The sequence below is a fragment of the Pyricularia grisea genome (genome assembly GCF_004355905.1).
Source record: "Pyricularia grisea strain NI907 chromosome Unknown Pyricularia_grisea_NI907_Scaffold_1, whole genome shotgun sequence".
In the NCBI taxonomy this organism is placed as follows: Eukaryota; Fungi; Ascomycota; class Sordariomycetes; order Magnaporthales; family Pyriculariaceae; genus Pyricularia; species Pyricularia grisea.
This window is the reverse complement of record NW_022156716.1, coordinates 867,663-886,420: the sequence shown is the minus strand read 5'-3', so window position 1 is coordinate 886,420 and position 18,758 is coordinate 867,663. Positions and strand designations below refer to the sequence as shown.

Here is an 18,758-nt window from a genome sequence, read left to right as displayed (position 1 = left end):
AACAGCCACAAAATGAGCACGCAAGCTCCCAGTCTGTGCAATCCGAAGGACCCCGATTTTGCCGGGTAACCCCTACCCTCGCCACCCCTGCCCTTCACGTCTGGTTGTGTTACTTTTTCGTTTTTAAGGTCTGGCAGGTTAGGTCGCTGGCTGGCAAATTGGAAGAACACAGACTTGGCGGACAAGCGGGATTGCAGGGCCAAAATTCGTCCCTCTCCACTTCCGGCTGCCTATCGGCGCTTGTTACTGGCCGCCGCACATCCATCAGGGCCCAGTCACCGCCTCCACCCCGGCTGCTCACCCCCATTCTTTTTCGCCAGTCCCACGACTCGATCAACAAGGTCGACCTTTACTTTGATTCCTGCAAAACGGGCTGTCGGACCCAAAAGGTCACGATTCCATACAATCACACTGGGCCCTTGAAAGAATCCGACACGGTCCCAAGGGTCATTTTTTCTTTCGAGTTTATCATCCTGTGCCTGCTTCTCCCCCCTTCGACAAATGCAGCAAGCAGCACCTGTACCGGCGAGCCTTTGGCGTCCAAGACATTAACACCAGCCGAAACTAAACTCAGAATCGCTCCAACTCAACAAATCCGTCTGACACACCAACCCCCCGTCGTCAGTGTGGCCCGCCTGCCGCGTATCGCAATTTTCCCTTCGTGGCCGCCGTATCAAGCCCCGGGTCCATCCCGTTCTTCACTGAATTCAAGAAACCCGATATCAAATCTCTCCTGGCCTAATTGGCTTGATTCAAACGAGCGAAGAAGAGAAACAAACCCACCAAAAAACGGCCGGCGCCTCGCCTACTTCGAGACTTGGAATTTGTATGCTCAGCTGCAGCCGACACGCGGCACCAGATCGACCGCGGACGATTAGCCACAAAAACGCTACTGGCTTAATTTTGACCACAACAAATATTGTATCTTCACTCGCATTCGGCGCCGAACCACTCAGAACGCTTCTCGGCGTCGAGCAGGAGCAGGTGGGAAAAAGGATTCCCGGAATATATACACGGTATTGCTAGCGACAAGCACCGTTGTGTGCGTGTTGGTGACCGAAGGCCGTTCCTCTGTCATCACCGACGTCCCGGCCATCATCAAGACAGGTCGGGATGTCTGCCCACGCAGATTTCTCGCCCGAATTCGACTTGGTCGACTCCGACGAAGGGCCTCTTTCCTATCTTGAATTCATCAACAGCGACGACCCCGATAGCCTACACGCCTATGAGGCTTCAAGAGCAGCCGACTCAAAAGCCGTTTTAACACCTGCGCCCAACCCGCCTCCCATATCAAACCCGGCGAGCTCTCCCGAATCACCAAGCCCCTCGTTCCCGGACTCATCCTCAGAATCCTCTTCTTCAAAGCAGACCGGAGGCATGGCTTCTGCAAAACCCGGCTTCGCGGCCGGTGACGTGATGATGGATGGATTGGAATTTACGGGCGATTGGAAAGTCGAAGACTTCTTGCACACAGAGGATGACAACAGCATAGCCACAGATGGGACGATTAACCCATTATCAATTGAGAACCCTTTCGGTCTCGACCCTTCTATTGCTCAATCCAGTTTCGAGTTCCAGAGCCCAGCCAGTACACCGAGTCCATTCGCTAGCGGAGCCTCAGAGCAGATGACCTCTCCCAGGTCCCCGAACGGACATGCCAACGGCCCTCCCAAATACTCCAAATCTTCCGAGGTTTCCAAGGTGAACGGTCGAGGACATAACAAGGCCATGTCGGTAAGTTTGGAGAAGGTTTGCGATGGCGCCGTGCCGCAGTTCCCCGCTAACCTCCTTATCTTTGCCCCCCCTCTCAGCAGTACTCGCTTACCCAGTCAATGTGTGATCTCAAAACAAAGTCTAGAGAGGTTTCGCCCACTTCCAACATGGTCTTCAGCCAGGATTCATCGCCTTCTGCGATGCTGAACAACTCGCCCTCCCCTGCTGGCATCGATTTCATTAGCGCCGCTGGAATGGGGATCCCCGGCGAGGCAGCCCTTTTCGCTGGATTTTCCTTCACACATGGACTTCAGAATGCGCCGAACCAAAACAACGGGAACATGCCGGCGGTATTTCCAAATCAGCAAATACCACCCAGTGTGCCAGGACAGCCGCCATTTCCGATGTACCAGCAACCTCTATTTGGCTCTGGCCCGCCCTGCCGCTTAACCATCAACCAGACACCCCTCAAGTCACGTGTGGAAACGCAGATCCCTGTAAAGTTGACCATCTCGCCGTTGCCCCCGGGTATTAAGCGCCTGCACTTGCCCAGACACACCATCTCGAAGCCAAAGCTCATTGCGAAGCCTTGGCCAGAGAGGTCCCCGGATATGCTGGAACTCACGGTGATGCTGGTTTGTACGAGCGCGATGCAAAACCCCGAGGTCCGCAAGCGTGCTCTGGCCCGCGCGGCTGCCGCATCATCAACTTCAAAGCCCGGAGATGGCAATACCGAGGCCGAGAAGGAGGAATTAAAACCTCAAGACGGCGGCGAGGTTCACATATGCCCCGGTTGCATCACACGAGAAAGGAAACGGGCCGCTCGGAAGAAGGCAAAGAAACCAGAAGAAGAGGAGAACTGGACTCGTGATGAGCACCGCCGTGTTGTTGTCTTCAACACACACGAGATCAAGGAATGGCAGGACCCAAACGCTCCTGGGCCCAAGGCAGCGCAATCAGGGCATTACCTGACTAGCGGAGTTATTGACGCACCGATGCGGATAGCATGCTACTGCAGGCATCACCAGGAAAAGGGCGGGTTCCGCGTGATTTTTACCATTAAGGATCATATGGACAAGCTCATCGCTCAACAACTCTCCGAGTCCATTATGATAACAGATGATCACAAGACCCCGCATACTGCGCAAGCCACCAACTCGCAATCTGCACAGGCTACCGGCTCGGACCCGTCACTAATACACGGAACTGGTAATCCGGTCACTCATGACGCTGCCGCTCCGAGTCCCGGTGCGTCAGTGCCTGGGTCTTCGCATTCACACTCTGAGGTACCAGCTTCCAAGTCGGTCACATTCCCTTCGGGATTACCCACTCCTCAACAACCTCAGCACATAGTTCAAACACCTCGAAATCTGTCAAGGCCCGTGTCGCCAAATGGTAGTTCCGGCCCGAGTGCCAAGAAGCGCAAGTCGAGCGGAGGCATGACAAAGGTCCCTTCAGGACTAGCCATGACTAGGATCGAAACCTCGCAGTCGCCTGGCGCATGTAAACAGACGGGTAACGGCCAGATGAACTCAGCAATGCCTTCAGCTACATCACCATTTACCCCTAACCTGAGCTCATTCTCAATCTCTGCTGAGTCCATGTTTGGGAACGGTGGCACTCCCAATGGCGGTAACATTGCTCAACCTTTCAACGGGGGCCCTCCCACGCCCAACGGCAACGACCAAGTTCTGTTTGCAACCGGCAATGGGGCTGCTGGCTTGGACAATCTCTCCATGGCTCAGCTTTATTCTGCCCCTGGGTCTGCGCATCCCAGCCGTGCCCCCAGTCCGAACAGCCTAAGGAACAACTCAAATGCTAGCGCAGCTCATCAACAACAGTCACAGTCCCACTTGGAACGAGCCCTGGCAAACGGCATCTACAATCTCCCCATGAACATGGCACAACCCCGAACGCAACTGTCCGTGATTCACAAGATCATCCCTAATGAGGGTCCAAAATCAGGAGGTATCGAGGTGACCATACTCGGCGGTGGCTTCTATCAGGGATTGGAGGTTATGTTCGGCGATCAGAAGGCGACAACGACGACATTTTGGGGCGAGAGCTCACTTGTGTGCTTGCTACCACCATCTCCTGTCTCTGGTGCCGTTCTGGTAACGTTCAAGCAGAATGGACAAACTGCACCCCAGCAATTCACATCTGCAACCAAACATCAGCCCATCTTTAAGTATGTGGACGATGACGAGCAGCAGCTGATGCGGACAGCTTTGTCCGTCCTGGGTCACAAGATGACGGGCAAGATCGAGGATGTGAGGGATGTGGCTAGAAGGATCATTGGTGGAGGAAATGGTGACAGCTCAAGCTGGGGTAACTCGAACGGTAACGGCGGGCAGGGTCCCGTTGGTGGCAACTACAATGGCTTCTCCTTCAACGGTGCCACCACTGAGTCTCAGCTTCTGAAGGTCCTCGACTTGATAGATCTGGACGACAGCACCCACAAGGCACGACTCAACCTGCAGAGGCGCACAGGACAGACAATGCTTCATCTTGCTTGCTCCCTCGGTCTTCATCGCTTTGTCGCGGCCCTCCTTGCTCGCGGGGCGAATCCCGACGCCCGAGACAAGGGAGGGTATACGCCGCTGCATATTGCATCTCTCAACAACCATGTCGAGATAGTGAGAAGATTGATTGCTAAAGGGGCGGATCCGACCATGCGCACACTGTCTGGATTAACTGCGGCTGATATGTCCCAGTCCCGTGACATACTAAAGGCTATTCGCCGCTTGGAAAGGCACAGGCGATCACACAGCGGCGGATCGATGCATAGCAGGGTTAGCAGTGCGACATCTCTGCGGTCGCTGTGGGAGCCGGCTTCTGCCCAGCCCACTGCCAAGGAGTACACCTCGGAGGACTCTACATCGTCGGGCGAGAGCCCCGAGTACTCGGAGAATGCAACTTCAGAAGACGACTCCGACATGGCTGCCTCTGATTCTGGTGGCAACGCCTGGCTGAACATGAGGCGTGCGAGTACGGCTACTGCACACGAAGGAAACATTGCGCAACCTCTAGATGGAGTCGATGGCGTGACACCTCCCGGCTTGGCATCGCCATCGGCAGCGGTAACGGCCTTCAGGGAACAATGCAGAGACCAGTTCCAACACTTGCAGCAGGCTATGGCTATGAGGTTGCCGACACTACCACAATTCCCCAACTACTTCTCACAGATGGGGCCGATAAACTTCCCAGGAATGCCACCATTGTCAGAATATCAGGGCTACCTGAACTCGGCTCCTGTTTTCCAGCGCATCTCTTCCCTGGTTCCAAACATCGGCGGCAGTGATAGAAATGAGCCAAGGCCAGAGCAGAGGCGGGACTTGGACGGCAAGTGGTGGGACTTTTCTGGATTGGTCAACCAGTCTTCGGCACCACCGCCAGCATATGACGACATCTTCCCGCAGAAGAACAACAAGGATATGGATACGAAGCAAGAATCGGCAGCGCGAGCGGCAGCTGAAGCCGAGGCGGACATGAAATGCGCGATCATGTACGATGAAGATTCCGTCACCGCAGGGCCAAGCACATCTGTAGTCGACTCTGATGAAGAGCAACAGCCTCAGCAGCTGCCGGCCTTGTTGCAGATTGGGCGGAAGAATACAATCACCAAGGAGCAGCAAGATAACCTCAGGCGAGCTCACGCGGAAAAGAGGAAGGGATTGAGATCGGACCGGAATCTTTTCATGATCTGGGTAAGTCGAATGGCGTTCTCCATCCAAGCTAATCAGTGATGACGCGTGAGCATACTGCTAACAATATCGCCTTCGTTCTAGATCCCGGTCCTCATCGTTGTCTTGTGCGCTACCCTCTACAGCAGAGTCCCTGTTGCGATTTCGGTGATCAACAGTCTATTTCCTCCCGGCGGAATGGCGGCAGCCGGCGCAGGAGCGGTCGGTATGGGTCAGCAACAACAACCCAGAGATATTCGTTTTGAAGTTATATAAATGCGGAATTGTTCATGTTCATAGACGAGGAAAGGACAAAAGGGGTCGGTGGCTTTGGCGGAGGCAAACATAAATGTTTTATAATGATGTGGCTTGGAGATGACATTTTGCGCTGTTGTTGTCATCAGATGATATACTGTCCCCCCAAAACATATAAGGGTTGGGCACTCTTGGGTTCTTCAACTTCATTTTACTTTGTATCTGTGTTATCTCTCCTATTTCGGGAAAGATACTGGAGGTTGAAGGGTCAGTGTATATAGATCCGACTTGGGGTCGGAGATTTCTTCTTTGTTTCTGTTCTTTTGTTGTCATCTCAGACGGGGAACCCATCATATATGGAGGTCAGCCGGAGCGCAAGCGCAGGCTTGAGAGTGTTTCTTTGGTCTTTTTCTTTTCTTTTTCTTGGACAAATGAGATGGGTTGGAGCGATGGTATCAAGACAGTTCCTTGTAGGTACCTTGTTGCGAGATAATACTAGCATTTTAAAACACTGGCCCAATCCTTGCAAAGCTGTGTCACAAACTAAGGACACGATTATTTTGACAGTCATGGACTATATTTTGGTGGTACACACACTGAAGCCTGAGCTGATCATGTGTGCAATGTTATAAAAAGGTTACTTACATAATCAGAAGCGTGACGAATATGAAACGTCAAGCACTCAAGCACGAGTAACCAGCCCCCTGACCCCTGGCATCAAGACCGGGTCCGTTTTGTAGGTGTTCCTGGTTTAATTTTTAGCATCAAAGTGCCATCCATTATTAAATCTCGATATCGAGTAGTGCTTATATTTATTTATCTGTGTATCAGGTCCAGGATGATGCGTTCAACTAATACCGCATCCATAATTTTTGTGGCGCTCTGCTTAACAGGAGCAGGTGCCAGGAGTGCCACTGAACCGGTTTCTTGTTCAGCCATACACCCCCCTGCCATCTTTGAGCGAGAAAATGATCAGGTTTGCCAAGTGGGAACATCGAGATACACAAACATCAGGCACAATCAAAGCGGCACCAAATATGATGCAGACGATGTCGACTCTGCGGCACTGCCTGGATGGAAGTCCACGGGTGTTTGCCGCCGGCTGGGCCGCGACGAGTTCTGCGCCTTTACGAAGCCGTCCTTCAACTCGGGCGAGGGCACCTCTCTGATCACGACGCGGACGATGCTGGACGAGCTGGCGGCGCTGTTCGCCTCGGACGCACCAGTCTACGGATCGCCCGCGCACGACTCGTGGGTCCCCGCCGAGTCGCGCCCCTACGCAGAGGTCCCCGTGCCGGGCAAGGGCATGGGCCTTCGCGCCACGCAGCCCATCCGGGTCGGCCACCTCGTCACGGCCCGCACGCCGGCCGTCATGGTGGACGGCCGCGCGCTGACGGGTCTGGCGCCCCACGACTTGGCTCGACTGCTTGTGCCGGCCGTGGGTGGGCTTCCTGGCCACCACCTCGCGCAGTTCCTAGACCTGTCGACGCACGATGCCGCTAGCGACCACATGGACAAGGTGCACAAGATTTATTCGACAAATGCGTACCGCACCTCGATTCGTCATGGCGTCGAATTTCACTCGACGTTTGTGGAAGGTAGGTGTTTTCTCGACAAGGAGATCAAAAAGTGAAACGGCCGGGTCGGTTCTTGAGGGGGTTTGCTAATGTAGTATGGTTTCATTCACGGTAGTTTCCCGCATGAACCATGAATGCAGCCCCAACTGCGCCGCTTATTTTGATCCCGGGACTATGTCGCAGCGCATCTATGCCATACGTGATATCATGCCGGGCGAGGAACTAACCGTATCTTATATCGAGTAAGTACCTACTGCCCATCCGACAAAGATCCTATCACGTAGAAGATGTCTGTTTCATCTACGCTCTGGGAGCGTTTGCTGATGAGATATCACAACCAAACCAAACAAGCCCCGTGCAAACCCGCGCAGCACGCCAAAGCCGCCTACGTAAAGACTGGGGTTTCAGCTGCAGCTGCCAGCGCTGTACTTCCGAGGCGCATCTCGGAGCCGAGTCGGACGCACGCGTGGAGCAGATCAAGTCGCTCTGGGGCGAGCTGGACGACTACTCGGCGCGACCTGAGGCGGCTCGGGCGGCGTACCCGACCAAGGCGGAGCTGCTGATCACGCTGTTCCGGCTCGAGGGCCTGGATAACCGCATCCACGAGGCGTACTACCGCGCGGCGCTCGAGAGCAACGGGGCGGGCGACGCCGTCGCGGCAACCAAGTACGCGCGGCTCTGCCTGGACAGGGGGTTGCTGACTCGCGGGCCCAGCCAGCCCTTCATGGAGGCGATGAGGAGCCTCATCGTCGAGCCGGAGAAGCACTGGAGTTGGAGGTTTAGGGTTGATGGCAAGGGTGGGCCAAAGTACAAGTGAGCAAGCAGCATTTTGTCGAGTTCTGCACCAAAAACAGCCAGCTAGCCATGTACCCTGGTACCTATTTGGATTGATATCGGTGATCTCGGCGGCATTCTTGAGGTTGAAGTTGCTTGGGCTACTGACTACTTGAATCAGCCCTCGCCGATCTGTATAATTTTCTGTAATAAAAATGAAGGCATGAAGAAGAGGCGCTCGTCACAGAAATTCACGCCCCCAGGCAGGTATCTACATAGGTAGGTAACCAAGGCAACCCGAACAGTTATCCGGTGTACTTCACGAGGGTGTGAGACATCGGATGCTTCGGGATAGGAAATTGTTGTGCCTTATTCAACAACTTGGTTCGATTTGATAATCATGGTGGTGGTATCCTGCATATTGCCGAGGAAAACAAAAAGAAAAAAGTCACATAAAGGATGGATGAATTGGCTGAGCTGATGCATGAAGGACGAAGGCACAGCATCAAATTTCATTTCCGGCCGGCCCCTGGAATGATAGCAATGATGGATGGCAATCAATTACTAGGTAGGAAATTTGTCCGAAGCTGTAAAAGTTAGACCTCATTATTTGATGGAGGGGTGTTTGTACGAGGTTTGGCAAGACCACTGGTTGATCTGCCGAACTGCATTCCAATAGTCACTGTCTCGTCGCTGCGTACAATTGATTGATCTGCATTGATGAGCCCAAGAAGGAGAGAAAGAAAAAAAAAATATCTAGATAGAGCTAGTGTCTAGGGCTAGGCGAGAACAATCCAGAAGCCCTTCACTGAAAGCCAGACAGGGCTTGAGGGCAAAAAGAGGCTGGATCTGCCGTCCCAAGTGGGGTTTATGCCAAGAGAAGTCTAAAAATTCGCTCAACAGCCAAGACAAGCTACAAATCGTGGGAACCCAGCAAGGTTTGGGCCCTTCTGAGCTAGGCAGGAATTTACATGGCAGTATCAATCTAGATCCCCGCAAGCGACTGGGGAATTGTGGACACAGCGTGCGTGGCGGCGGGCAAAGCGTGCGCGATAAAAAAGCGCAGATGTAAGCCCGAGGCAAAAAGGCAAGAGAAAGAGGAAAAAAAAAAAAGAGGAAGAAAAAAAAAAAAAAAGGCCTCATCGCCCTTGGGCCTTTAACCACTGTGCCGCCGTCAGCGCCAATATGCATGCAGCAAGCGTCCTGTCCATTCCAATCACAGGCGCTTCCGTATTCGTTGGCGAACTTACAAAGTAATGCCGACGGGTAATCAGCGGCACCTAAACCCAGGTCACGGCAGATCGAGTGGTCCGATTAAATGTTCATGATTGCCACGGCGTTTTTTTTTTTTTTTTTTTTCTTATTTTCTTTTTTTCTCTCCTTCGCTTTTCTCTGCAGTCGAGTTCTGTAGCTTTTACTCCTAGGAATTCTGGTTTCTTACAAGGGTGGTGTTGCTTGTCAACACCGTGGCGGCGGGAAGGTAATCTCGCTTCGCCGCATGCAGACAGGGGGAAACACTAGTGAGGAGAAAACAAAGAATCAACTCGAGTTGAGGACTTCCGGGACCCAAACTCCCTTTGGGCAACGGACCCGGATAACAAAGTGCTGAGTGGCCAAAAATCCCTTGTCATGATTTTGGACCAATAACAACGTTGGGAAATATAGCACTCCCACATGGCCTACGACGTACACATGTGGAGCTTGGAGAAATCAAATGGACAGAAGCAGGGGTGAACAGAGCTCAAAAAGAAAGGGGGAAAAAAAAAAAGGCGCCAAAGTCCAGCCAGACCGCCGATGTATCGGGTAGGTGGGCAGAGTTACGTAGGACATCTTCCGCGTTCAAAAAGAAACTTGAAAACCTGTGGACTAGCGGGTTTTTTTTTTATTTATTTATTGTCTGTATCACGTAAGTTGGCAAGCCCACTTAGGCCAACTTCACGACACGCAACTTTGAGCGAGGGATTTGAAGTCCTGTACGGTACTGTAATATTATATTCAAGTTATTTTGGGATGTCAAAGCAGCAACATATCTCGTCAGCATCTTGTTTTCGTTCCGCCCTTACCTCTCTGGGTTACTTGGATCTGTTGATTGTGGTCATTATTTTATCTCCACCCAAAGCTACGTATGTGTTCTTTTTTTTTTTTTTTAACACGTATGTGGATGTGACCGGTAATACAGTAGTGTGTGACCAGATGTCCCCCGTTTTGGGGCGCACCAAGCAATTCTTCCGGCGACGTCGCACTCTTTTTTTAGTTGGTTTTGTCCCTGGGACCTGCAGCAATCGGTATGTAAGCCAAGAGGGTAAGCAGAGTTGGTGACCACTGTGGCGTACTGCCAGCGTAGTAGTTCAAGTAACAGTGCGTCAGGCATACTTGCCATTTACGAAGTATTACTACCTAGATACAATAGCACACCACTTATCGTGTCACGGCAGAGTGACCTGAAAGCCAAACCCCGCTTAGGTACCTAGTTTGTACCTTACGGATTTGTCTCGACCATTGGGGTTGGCATCCTTTCGACTTGGCAGCGCGCAACCAGTCCACCCCCCACCCCTATCTTTAAACGTTTTGTCTGGGGGCTTTTTAATTTATTTTATGTCTCTCTTTCTTCAGACAATGTGGCACATTTTGGAACAGACGCTTTAACGTCTGGCAACTCGGAAAGTAATCGCCCGATCAACACGCAGATTTCTGCCCCTTTTCACTCAAACTTTACAATATAATAGACGAAATAAAGCTCGTATTTCTACATGGCTTTAATTGATATGTGAATACCGTGTGTAGTAAAAAGTTTCGTAGAACGGTGATTGACGAGTCAATCAATCCAACGAGGGATTTTGGAATATGGAGCCCGACTACGTAGAACCTGGTCAAGCGAAAGGCTGATCCAGGGTCATCTTGGGTCCTCCTTCCAAGACCTCCCCCATCGACTTGGCGTTTCCATCCGAACACAAGGCAAGGAACACAGACAGGGCAAGCCGGGTGTTTTCTCCCAATAGGTGGTCATCTTCCCCACCCAGAGGCGCCCGGACCTTCCTTCAGGTGCGTGCCTTTTTATCTGACCCCTGGCATATGGCCCCACATCACGGATTCTAAATCCGCCACAAACGCGGCGTCTTTATTGGCCCACTAGGCTCGTACCTGCAGCGGTGGGCCTTAGTCCGCAGCAGGCGAGCCGCCCTTGCGCCCCCATTCTACCAGTAGTAAGTGCTGATGTGTGTCGGAGGAGTCCACACCCAACGCCCATCTCCCGTCCGCCCTGCCGACGCCGTGACTGTAAGACCCCCGTCAGCGGCGTGGCACTCAATGGAAGGGCGGGACCTGGCTGAGTTGCCCGCTGAAGGGCTGAGGTTGCAATCAATCATGCACTTTGTTTTAAGGACCTCTACTCTCTCTCACTCTAGTCGCTCTTTCTAGCTCTCCTTTCTTCTCCTCACCCTCAAACTGCTTCTTGTGGTCTATTGTGTGTCTTTTGTGCCACTCCATTCTTTCTATCTACAAGCTACGCATCGCTCCTTTTTGCGTCTTTGATAGACTGCCTCTCTTTCGAAACATCTGCTCACTGGCATATCGAAGTCTGGAAGATTTTACCGGGTTACAGCACATCTGCGCCTAGTGCGATCAATACATTCATTCTTGACCGCACACCCCAGTGGCGTTCGGATATTGGTCCCATTCCGTTCTCGTCAACGTCAAATTCATTCATTCCTTTGACTTTTGGGGCGCAAAGAATACTACTTTGCCCAATCGGGATTAACCACAACAAAGCATCAACAAGATCCAATCTGCGTTGCCGTGCGTCTGGACAAAGACAACCCCATACGAGGACTACAAGATTCCCTCTTGAGCTTGAACATCCCCGCGGCACTTGGCTTTCTCTCAGCTGGGTATTTCCAACTCGAGAAAATCTTGACCATCATGCTTTCCAAGATGCAATTCTTCTTGGCTTCGGCCTTCCTGGCCTCCGAGGCTGCAGCCCTCGTCGTCAACGCCCACCGTGTCAACCATGCACACTACCACAACAAGAGGGACATCGTTTACCAGCACACTGATTTGGTCGTCGAAACTGTTTGGGAGACGGTCACTGTGTACGACGGCGACCAGCCTACTTCTGCTCCTCCTACTTTCTACAAGAATGTGGCGCCCACCACGGCGAACTTGACGGCGAACTCTACCTCTAGCATCTTGAGCTCTAGCTTCGCTTATTCGTCCACTCTGACGACCGTTACTACGCCTGTAACCACGCCTGTGACCACGCCTGCGCCCCCGTCAACTGCTACCCCGAAGCCTACTACATCCAGCCCTCCTGCGGAAAAGCCCGTCAAGGTCCAGGCCGTTGCTTCCGAGTACAAGACTCCTGCAGTAACAACCACGCCTGTATCTTCCCATGCTCCGACCTCTTCTGCCCAGTCATCCTCTGCCGCTGCCGTCGACAACAAATCGAGTTCCGGCTCCTCGAACTCCACCGGCAACAAGCGCGGTCTGGCTTACAACCAAGCATCGCTCACTTCCCCCTTCATGGGCAGTGGATCCAAGTGCTCGTGGGCCTACAACTGGGCGCAGACACCAGACGGACTTGACGTCACTAAGATTGACTGGTCTCCCATGCTCTGGGGTCCCCAGGACCTGCACACCAGCACGTGGACCAAGAATGCTGACGCCGCCATCGCTGCGGGCGCCAAGTCCCTCCTCTCGTTCAACGAGTGCGACAACAAGGACCAATGCGACACTGACCCGTCCACGGCTGCCCAGGATCACATCAGGCTGATGAACCCTTACAGTTCCAAGGCCTCCATCTCATCGCCCGCCATCACAAACAGCAACAATGCGGGCGAGGGCGTCGACTGGCTCAAGTCTTGGATCAAGGCATGCAACGGCCAGTGCAAGTTCGATTTCTGTGCCGCCCACTGGTACTCTCCCGCCGACCCTCAGAACCTGCTCTCGCACCTTGACGCTGTTCACGAGGCCTGCGAGGGCAAGCCCGTCTGGTTGACCGAGTTCGCGCCCCTTGACGGCGACGCCGACTCGTTCCTGGCTACCGTCATGAAGGAGCTCGACACCAACCCCAAGTACAGCTACGTCGAGCGCTATGCGTTCTTCTATGTGACCACGCAGCCGCAATATACTTCGGCACGCCTGATGAACTCCGCTACCTCGCTTAGCTCCCTCGGACAGGCTTTCGCCTACTCTTCAGCTTAGGCCCAGCTGGCGTCTTGATATTTCCTTTCTCAACCTCATTTTTCCCCCTTTGCTTTTATGATACGATATACCCTTCTTTACATTCGCTGTAACAACGCCTCTAGGGACACGGAACCTCTTTTTTTATCTGGGGAAAACGGACAATGGGGTGAAACATTTATCTCGGCCATATTTTGTTTGAAATTTCTTTCTTTTGTACATATTTGACCCACTCTGGGAAAGTGACGATCTACTTTCACCATTTTGTTTATTTTCTATTCTTCGCTTCGCTTCATCATGTGGCGTTGGCATACATTGGGTTTGAGCCTGTCTCAAACTCGATTTTTTAGCACTCTTCTTAGACCTGGCCAAAGCTATAGAAAGGGGGGTCTTTGTTTTTGAGTCATTGGGTGTTGCAAAAGTGCACCTCGTTAGAACGAGGAATACAATGCTTATCCCACTACACTTTGATTCTGTGTCTATTGTGTGTGATACTTGTCTAGTTCCAAACGTCTCGGACCTCGTACTAATTCTTGACTAGATTCGACTTTTGTAGTGACTCTCGACATGAATTTTGTGTCTTCCTCGGGGATTGCTGTGTAGATAACACATCACACAATGGCTTAGCTCATCTCGTAGTTGCGTTTATTTATTTTCTTTTTTTTTCTTTTTTGCCCTTGCTCGGTGGCAACCAGAAGTGGGTTTTAGCTTGCACGTATTACGGTCTCGACCAGCATCGTTGATATGATCTCTAATACAAAAATGCTTTATAGTTGCCCTCAGCACGTGCGTCCTTCGAAGACAGCTAAACAATATTCAAAGTACAACTTATACGCACTCGCTGCTACTAGCTTCTGCATAAGGCTGTCTGTGTTATAAGCTCCTATAAAGGGGGAAGTATATATCCAGGTTGAGTCCATGCAGGGCTGAGAGGCTTTGACAATACGAGGGCCATATAAGTTTCACTTGCTGCACTTTGTATAAAGCATCATACTATTTCGTATATACTTTTATCTACCACACTTCAATTTTATTGCCTGCCTGTAAAGCCTATCTGGAAGTAGTCAGGAGATATATGACGCCATGATGTTCATGACTCCCTTTTCGAGTCACGGAGCTTCTGTTTTGTTTCAAGGTTTAAATAAATGCCAAAAGGTCGAGGTAATCCTTGAAATCCTTCTTTTAACTAAACATTAGCCACCTCCAACTATTACATGAGCCAATATCATCCTGGAGCTATAGTTAGCTGTCGTAAGCCTGCTATTTTTTTTTTATCCCGAGTTTGACACATACTCCGCCTGTTGTTTCAAAGTCAGGCCTGACTCAGAAAAAAATGACAGTTGATGATTTGGCGGTGCTGCATAAAGCGTGGAAAATCACACATTGAACGAGCTGTTTTCGCCAGCGACAACGCTCGTTATGAAACACTGCCGATCTCAAAAGGCAGCTGGGCATGACTGGCTTTGCATGCCATGGCTTGAACTGCCAGAGCATTCGATCGCTGGCTGCAAGGTTCCATGGATTAAATTCTTGCTGTTTGACTTGCCGATGTCCCCCTGGATGAATGTGAGTTTGCAAAGTGGGCCATAAATGGTCGGTACTTGAATTTAACATGCATTGAGGCTTTAAATGCGTTTGTTTATTTTTATTTTGCACATATATAGTAGCTTGTTTCACAACTCCATCTACCGCGCAGATGCATACTACCCGATCTGGCTGTACAAGATCAAGGCCACCCCTACGGTAAATTCAACAAGCGAAACATCTGTATTTTCTGTCTTGGTAAAATTCCACATACAAACAAGCCCCTATCATCCCCATTCATGTAGTCGATCCTATCTGTGTGAAAGGAATACCAAAAGCACGGTTTGTTCAAGCTTTAGGTGTTTCAGGGGAAGGGTTTGCAAAGTTTTGTATCTCTTCCGTTGCTTGACGAGTAGGCGAGCCGGAGGTGAGTGGTCTTGGAGTGCCTGAGCCCATTCCTTTTTTTTATGGATCAGCAGCACCAGCGGGATTGCCTGTTGAAAGAAGGTGGGCGAAACACGAGACTCCATAACCTTGATCACACTGCCCATAACCACAGCCTGTACATCTCGGTTGTCAATGAAGCAAGGACGTGAGAAGATCGTATACCCCATAGCTTTTCCCCCCCAAGGTGTTGAAAACGGACGAATCGACACACAAAGAAAAACGATGACGTGGGCTCGGAAACGTTATACTAGGATTTGGCAGCTTGCCGTCCAGTAGTTGCCTTGTTGCCTATCGAGGTTGACCATTTCAATATCATAACACAGCTCAGGATTACGTTATGGTAACTGCCAAAGCTCGCCCACTATATGTTCTTTCGGACGTTAGGTGACGACACGAGTTTCTCGGTACCCCATTCCGCTACGCGTCCTTCTCAAGATGACCACCCAGTCGTCTAGGTATCCCTGAAAGAGCGATCAAGACGACATGCTAAGCTTCAGAGCATACCGTTTTCCGTAGATGGAAATCAGAAGGAAGCTTGGGGCCCGTGGAAACGCGGGAGTGGGAGTTGTTCCACTACAGGCTGGCGCCAGTCTCTATCCATGGTATTGAAAGTCGTACGTGGTACATACGTTTGGTAACCAGCTAGACGAGGGGCAAAGTAAGTCCAAGATGACCTAGTCACAGGGAGCTCGGATTCTACACATACACTTCAAGATTAAAGTTGTAAGGAGTCCAGAGACATTGGAGTCTGTATAAGTTAACCAGCACGGTACCTAAGCAATCAAGGGGTCAGAGGCTTTGGCGGACACTCCCCTAGTTGAGAGTCGAGTATTGACCATGATTGCGGCCGTTTCGCTTTTCAAGTTATAGAAATGGAAACAGCTGGAGATCCTTCAACGTTCCAATTTGATGGCTATTCCAGCGTCATAGGCCAATCCTGGGGTTATTTGAGACGGACATGTCCATCTTTTGGTACTTGGGAGTCTTGGCGTCCTAAAAAAAAAAAAAAAAAAAAAAAAAAAAAAAAAAAAAAAAAATCTTCATCCACCACTCAAGGTACCCTGAGTAAGAGTCTCATGATGATTTCAATACTTCTCTTATAACTGGTTGTTGCTCTGCAAGAGTATGATCCGTACTTCTTACCTACGCCACCTGGGATCGGCGCGACGCGCTTGTCGTCCCATACGATGTTGACAGAGATCACGAAACTAGACGAATACACAAGGAGGACGGTAACTCAGAACCTTTCGGTGGAATATGCAACCAGTTGGCATCGAAAAGTTGCTCCCCAGGGATGAAAAATTCCAGACCCAGCAAGGCCCTCGCGAATTTAGGCTTCATACCAAGACCAAGTATCGCAAGGAAATATTTTGCATCTGGATTGGAGGCGGATTCAACGGCTATTTCTTTCATGGCAGTATCAACAATCTACCAAAAGATATGCGTTGCCCCGACCCAGGGGGTAAATCAATCAACAGTGCTAAACACGATCGAAGAGCATGAAGGCAATTTCCCAACAGGATATCGAAAACGCTCCGTTGATGAAACACACAGATGCCGCAGAAATATGTATTTCCGCTTGTGATTCATGCGGTGCTGGGCAACCACGAAAACACTGGCAGACTGTAGATGCCGTCCAACTGGCCGAAATTACCGCCAAGAAACGTTGCGCAATGGCACGAGCGAAGCTAGCGCTTCAAGGACGAAGATTACCGGAGATTTCAACCCTGAGAACAACCTAGAACAAAAAAAGAAAAATCACCAGTGTTTTGCCAGAACGCCCTGATCATAAATGTCTCCGGGCGCTCTTTTTATGGTCTTGGCAGATTTCTTTTTTCCGAAATCCCCATAGTTGTATTCACCTCCCTTCCAGCCATCAAACTGACCAATGCAGAAAGTTGGCAAATCCAGGTAGGTTATACGATCTTGATTGGCTGGAAAGAGCCAGCATAAATCAATATCCGAGGCCCGGCAATCCGAGTTGTTGTTGACTGTGCCGTACGACAGCCTGCCAGTTCCTGCCCTCGGGTCTCGTCACAAAGTTAAGCTAGCGCTTAATCTGACAACGTAACGCCACAAGCAGTCGTTGTGACGGCCCAAAATCAAACGCGCATGGTGTCGCTCATGATTGCAGTTACCGCTGGGAATTCATGTTCCGTCTAACGTCGCGCATCTGACTGAAACGCCTTGAACACAGCGAAACACAACCCAAATTGGTCAGGGCACCTTGTACCATGCCATTACGCAGGCACACGGGGAGCAGAGGAGAGCAAGTGGCACCACCAAGGAAAATTGCTGGACTCCAGTACGCCGATCGTGGTCAAATTGCATCGTAGGCCGCTACGTGATTCCAAAAGAGGAATATAAGAACGTGACAGAATGAGAAAGAGGGCCAAAACTCCACCTAAATTAAACACCAAACACAGATAAACCAAGGGAGGATCTTAGACTCCGACTTGACAACAGCATCGCCAGGACTTTTAAAGCCGACCGAATTGCGCGGTGGATGTCACGGGTTGCAACAAGGCAGCTGGCCCAGGATCGCGACGGAGCCTGACCACGCTATACACTGGTATCGTGTGTGCGAGACCGCAGGGATAGGAACGATACATCAGGTCATAAAGTAGTGGCCAAGAACAGGTCGGGGTTTCGGAGGCTCGCTGGTTCGTTATAGTAATATTATTTCTTCGCGGCGGCCTCGGCAGCCTTTTTGGCCTCCGCTATAGACGAGGAGAGACATGTTAGTTGATCAACATCCAAACTTGTATATCAAGGGTTGCAGAGAATGGGGATGTTGGAGAATCGGACGCACCAGCTTTTTGCTTCTCGCGCATCATCTGTGCCACTGCCTCTTTATCTCTAGCCATCTCGCTGCCGCTCTTGTTGTTGGCTGATTTCTATGGGCAGGGAAGGGAAAGCCTTGTCAGCACACATCCACGACAAGATGACAGAGTTTCGAATTATTGAGACATTTGCGCCTGACAAAAAAAAAAAAAGAGAGAGAGAGAGAAAAAAAGCGATCGTGAAGACTCCTCGCAGTGCCGAAGGCACGGAGGAATGCCCCCGCCATTAACGTGTCTGTCGCGTGGTCCGGCGAAAGACGACCGGAAATTTGTGGAAGTAGATGGAACCCCGAATAAGGCAAACTAAAACAAACATACCTTCTTGGCCGCCTCCTTGAGGTTCTTTTCCCGAGCCTTGTCACGCTGGTTTCCACGAGCCATTTTTGCAAACAAACTAAATGAAGAAAAAGGGGAGTCCGCGCGGCCAAAGGGTTTGTTGAGCCTTTTCGAGAGTAGCTTTAGGAACAGCGATTGGGGGTGGAGGATTTGGCTTAGGATTGTTTCGACTGTAGAAGGTCAGAGAAAGGAAAATGGAGCAAGGCGATGGATCGGGGGTGCCAATGGATTGGTTGGTTGGCTGACGTTTTACTACCACGCTTCAGGTGGGGGCTGTGCAAGGTGGGGCACGTGAAAAAGGACGACAAGGGCCTGGGCAGCTTTATTTTTGGGCTGGAACCCAGAATGGCCTTTTTGGACTTTGTATGGGCAAGTAAGTAAGACTTGGTCCGGGTATCAAGATTAGACGCGCGGGTGCACGCGCCTAG

The 18,758-nt window shown here is 51.0% G+C and overlaps 3 protein-coding genes across 3 annotated transcripts; 2 read left to right on the top strand and 1 right to left on the bottom strand.

Annotated features, from left to right (window-relative positions):
* Positions 1–325: 325 nt before the first annotated feature.
* PgNI_00220 (uncharacterized protein) lies at positions 326–8,045 on the top strand (the record flags this gene model as incomplete). Its single annotated transcript, XM_031120302.1, has 6 exons — positions 326–1,734; positions 1,812–5,420; positions 5,502–5,622; positions 6,545–7,249; positions 7,344–7,470; positions 7,580–8,045. The coding sequence occupies exons 1-6, from the start codon at positions 1,114–1,116 to the stop codon at positions 8,043–8,045; spliced, it is 5,649 nt and encodes a 1,882-aa protein (XP_030986595.1). The 5' UTR covers positions 326–1,113.
* Positions 8,046–11,920: 3,875 nt separating this feature from the next.
* Positions 11,921–13,201, top strand: PgNI_00219 (uncharacterized protein; the record flags this gene model as incomplete). Its single annotated transcript, XM_031120301.1, has 1 exon — positions 11,921–13,201. The coding sequence occupies one exon, from the start codon at positions 11,921–11,923 to the stop codon at positions 13,199–13,201; it is 1,281 nt and encodes a 426-aa protein (XP_030987808.1).
* A 3,399-nt stretch (positions 13,202–16,600) lies between these two features.
* Positions 16,601–18,548, bottom strand: PgNI_00218 (uncharacterized protein). Its single transcript, XM_031120300.1, has 3 exons — positions 18,313–18,548; positions 17,964–18,048; positions 16,601–17,871 (listed from the first exon to the last, which is right to left on the bottom strand). The coding sequence occupies exons 1-3, from the start codon at positions 18,373–18,375 to the stop codon at positions 17,831–17,833; spliced, it is 189 nt and encodes a 62-aa protein (XP_030987807.1). The 5' UTR covers positions 18,376–18,548; the 3' UTR covers positions 16,601–17,830.
* Between the last annotated feature and the right edge of the window lie 210 nt (positions 18,549–18,758).

What these genes read in the sequence shown, in the direction of transcription:
- PgNI_00218 (XM_031120300.1), bottom strand. Translation starts at nt 18,375, where the DNA reads ATGGCTCGTGGAAACCAGCGTGACAAGGCTCGGGAAAAGAACCTCAAG. An exon ending in TCAAGGAGGCGGCCAAGAAG is followed by an intron (nt 18,049 to 18,312) that starts GTATGTTTGTTT and finishes CCCTGCCCATAG; the next exon opens with AAATCAGCCAACAACAAGAG. An exon ending in GCGCGAGAAGCAAAAAGCTG is followed by an intron (nt 17,872 to 17,963) that starts GTGCGTCCGATT and finishes CCTCGTCTATAG; the next exon opens with CGGAGGCCAAAAAGGCTGCC.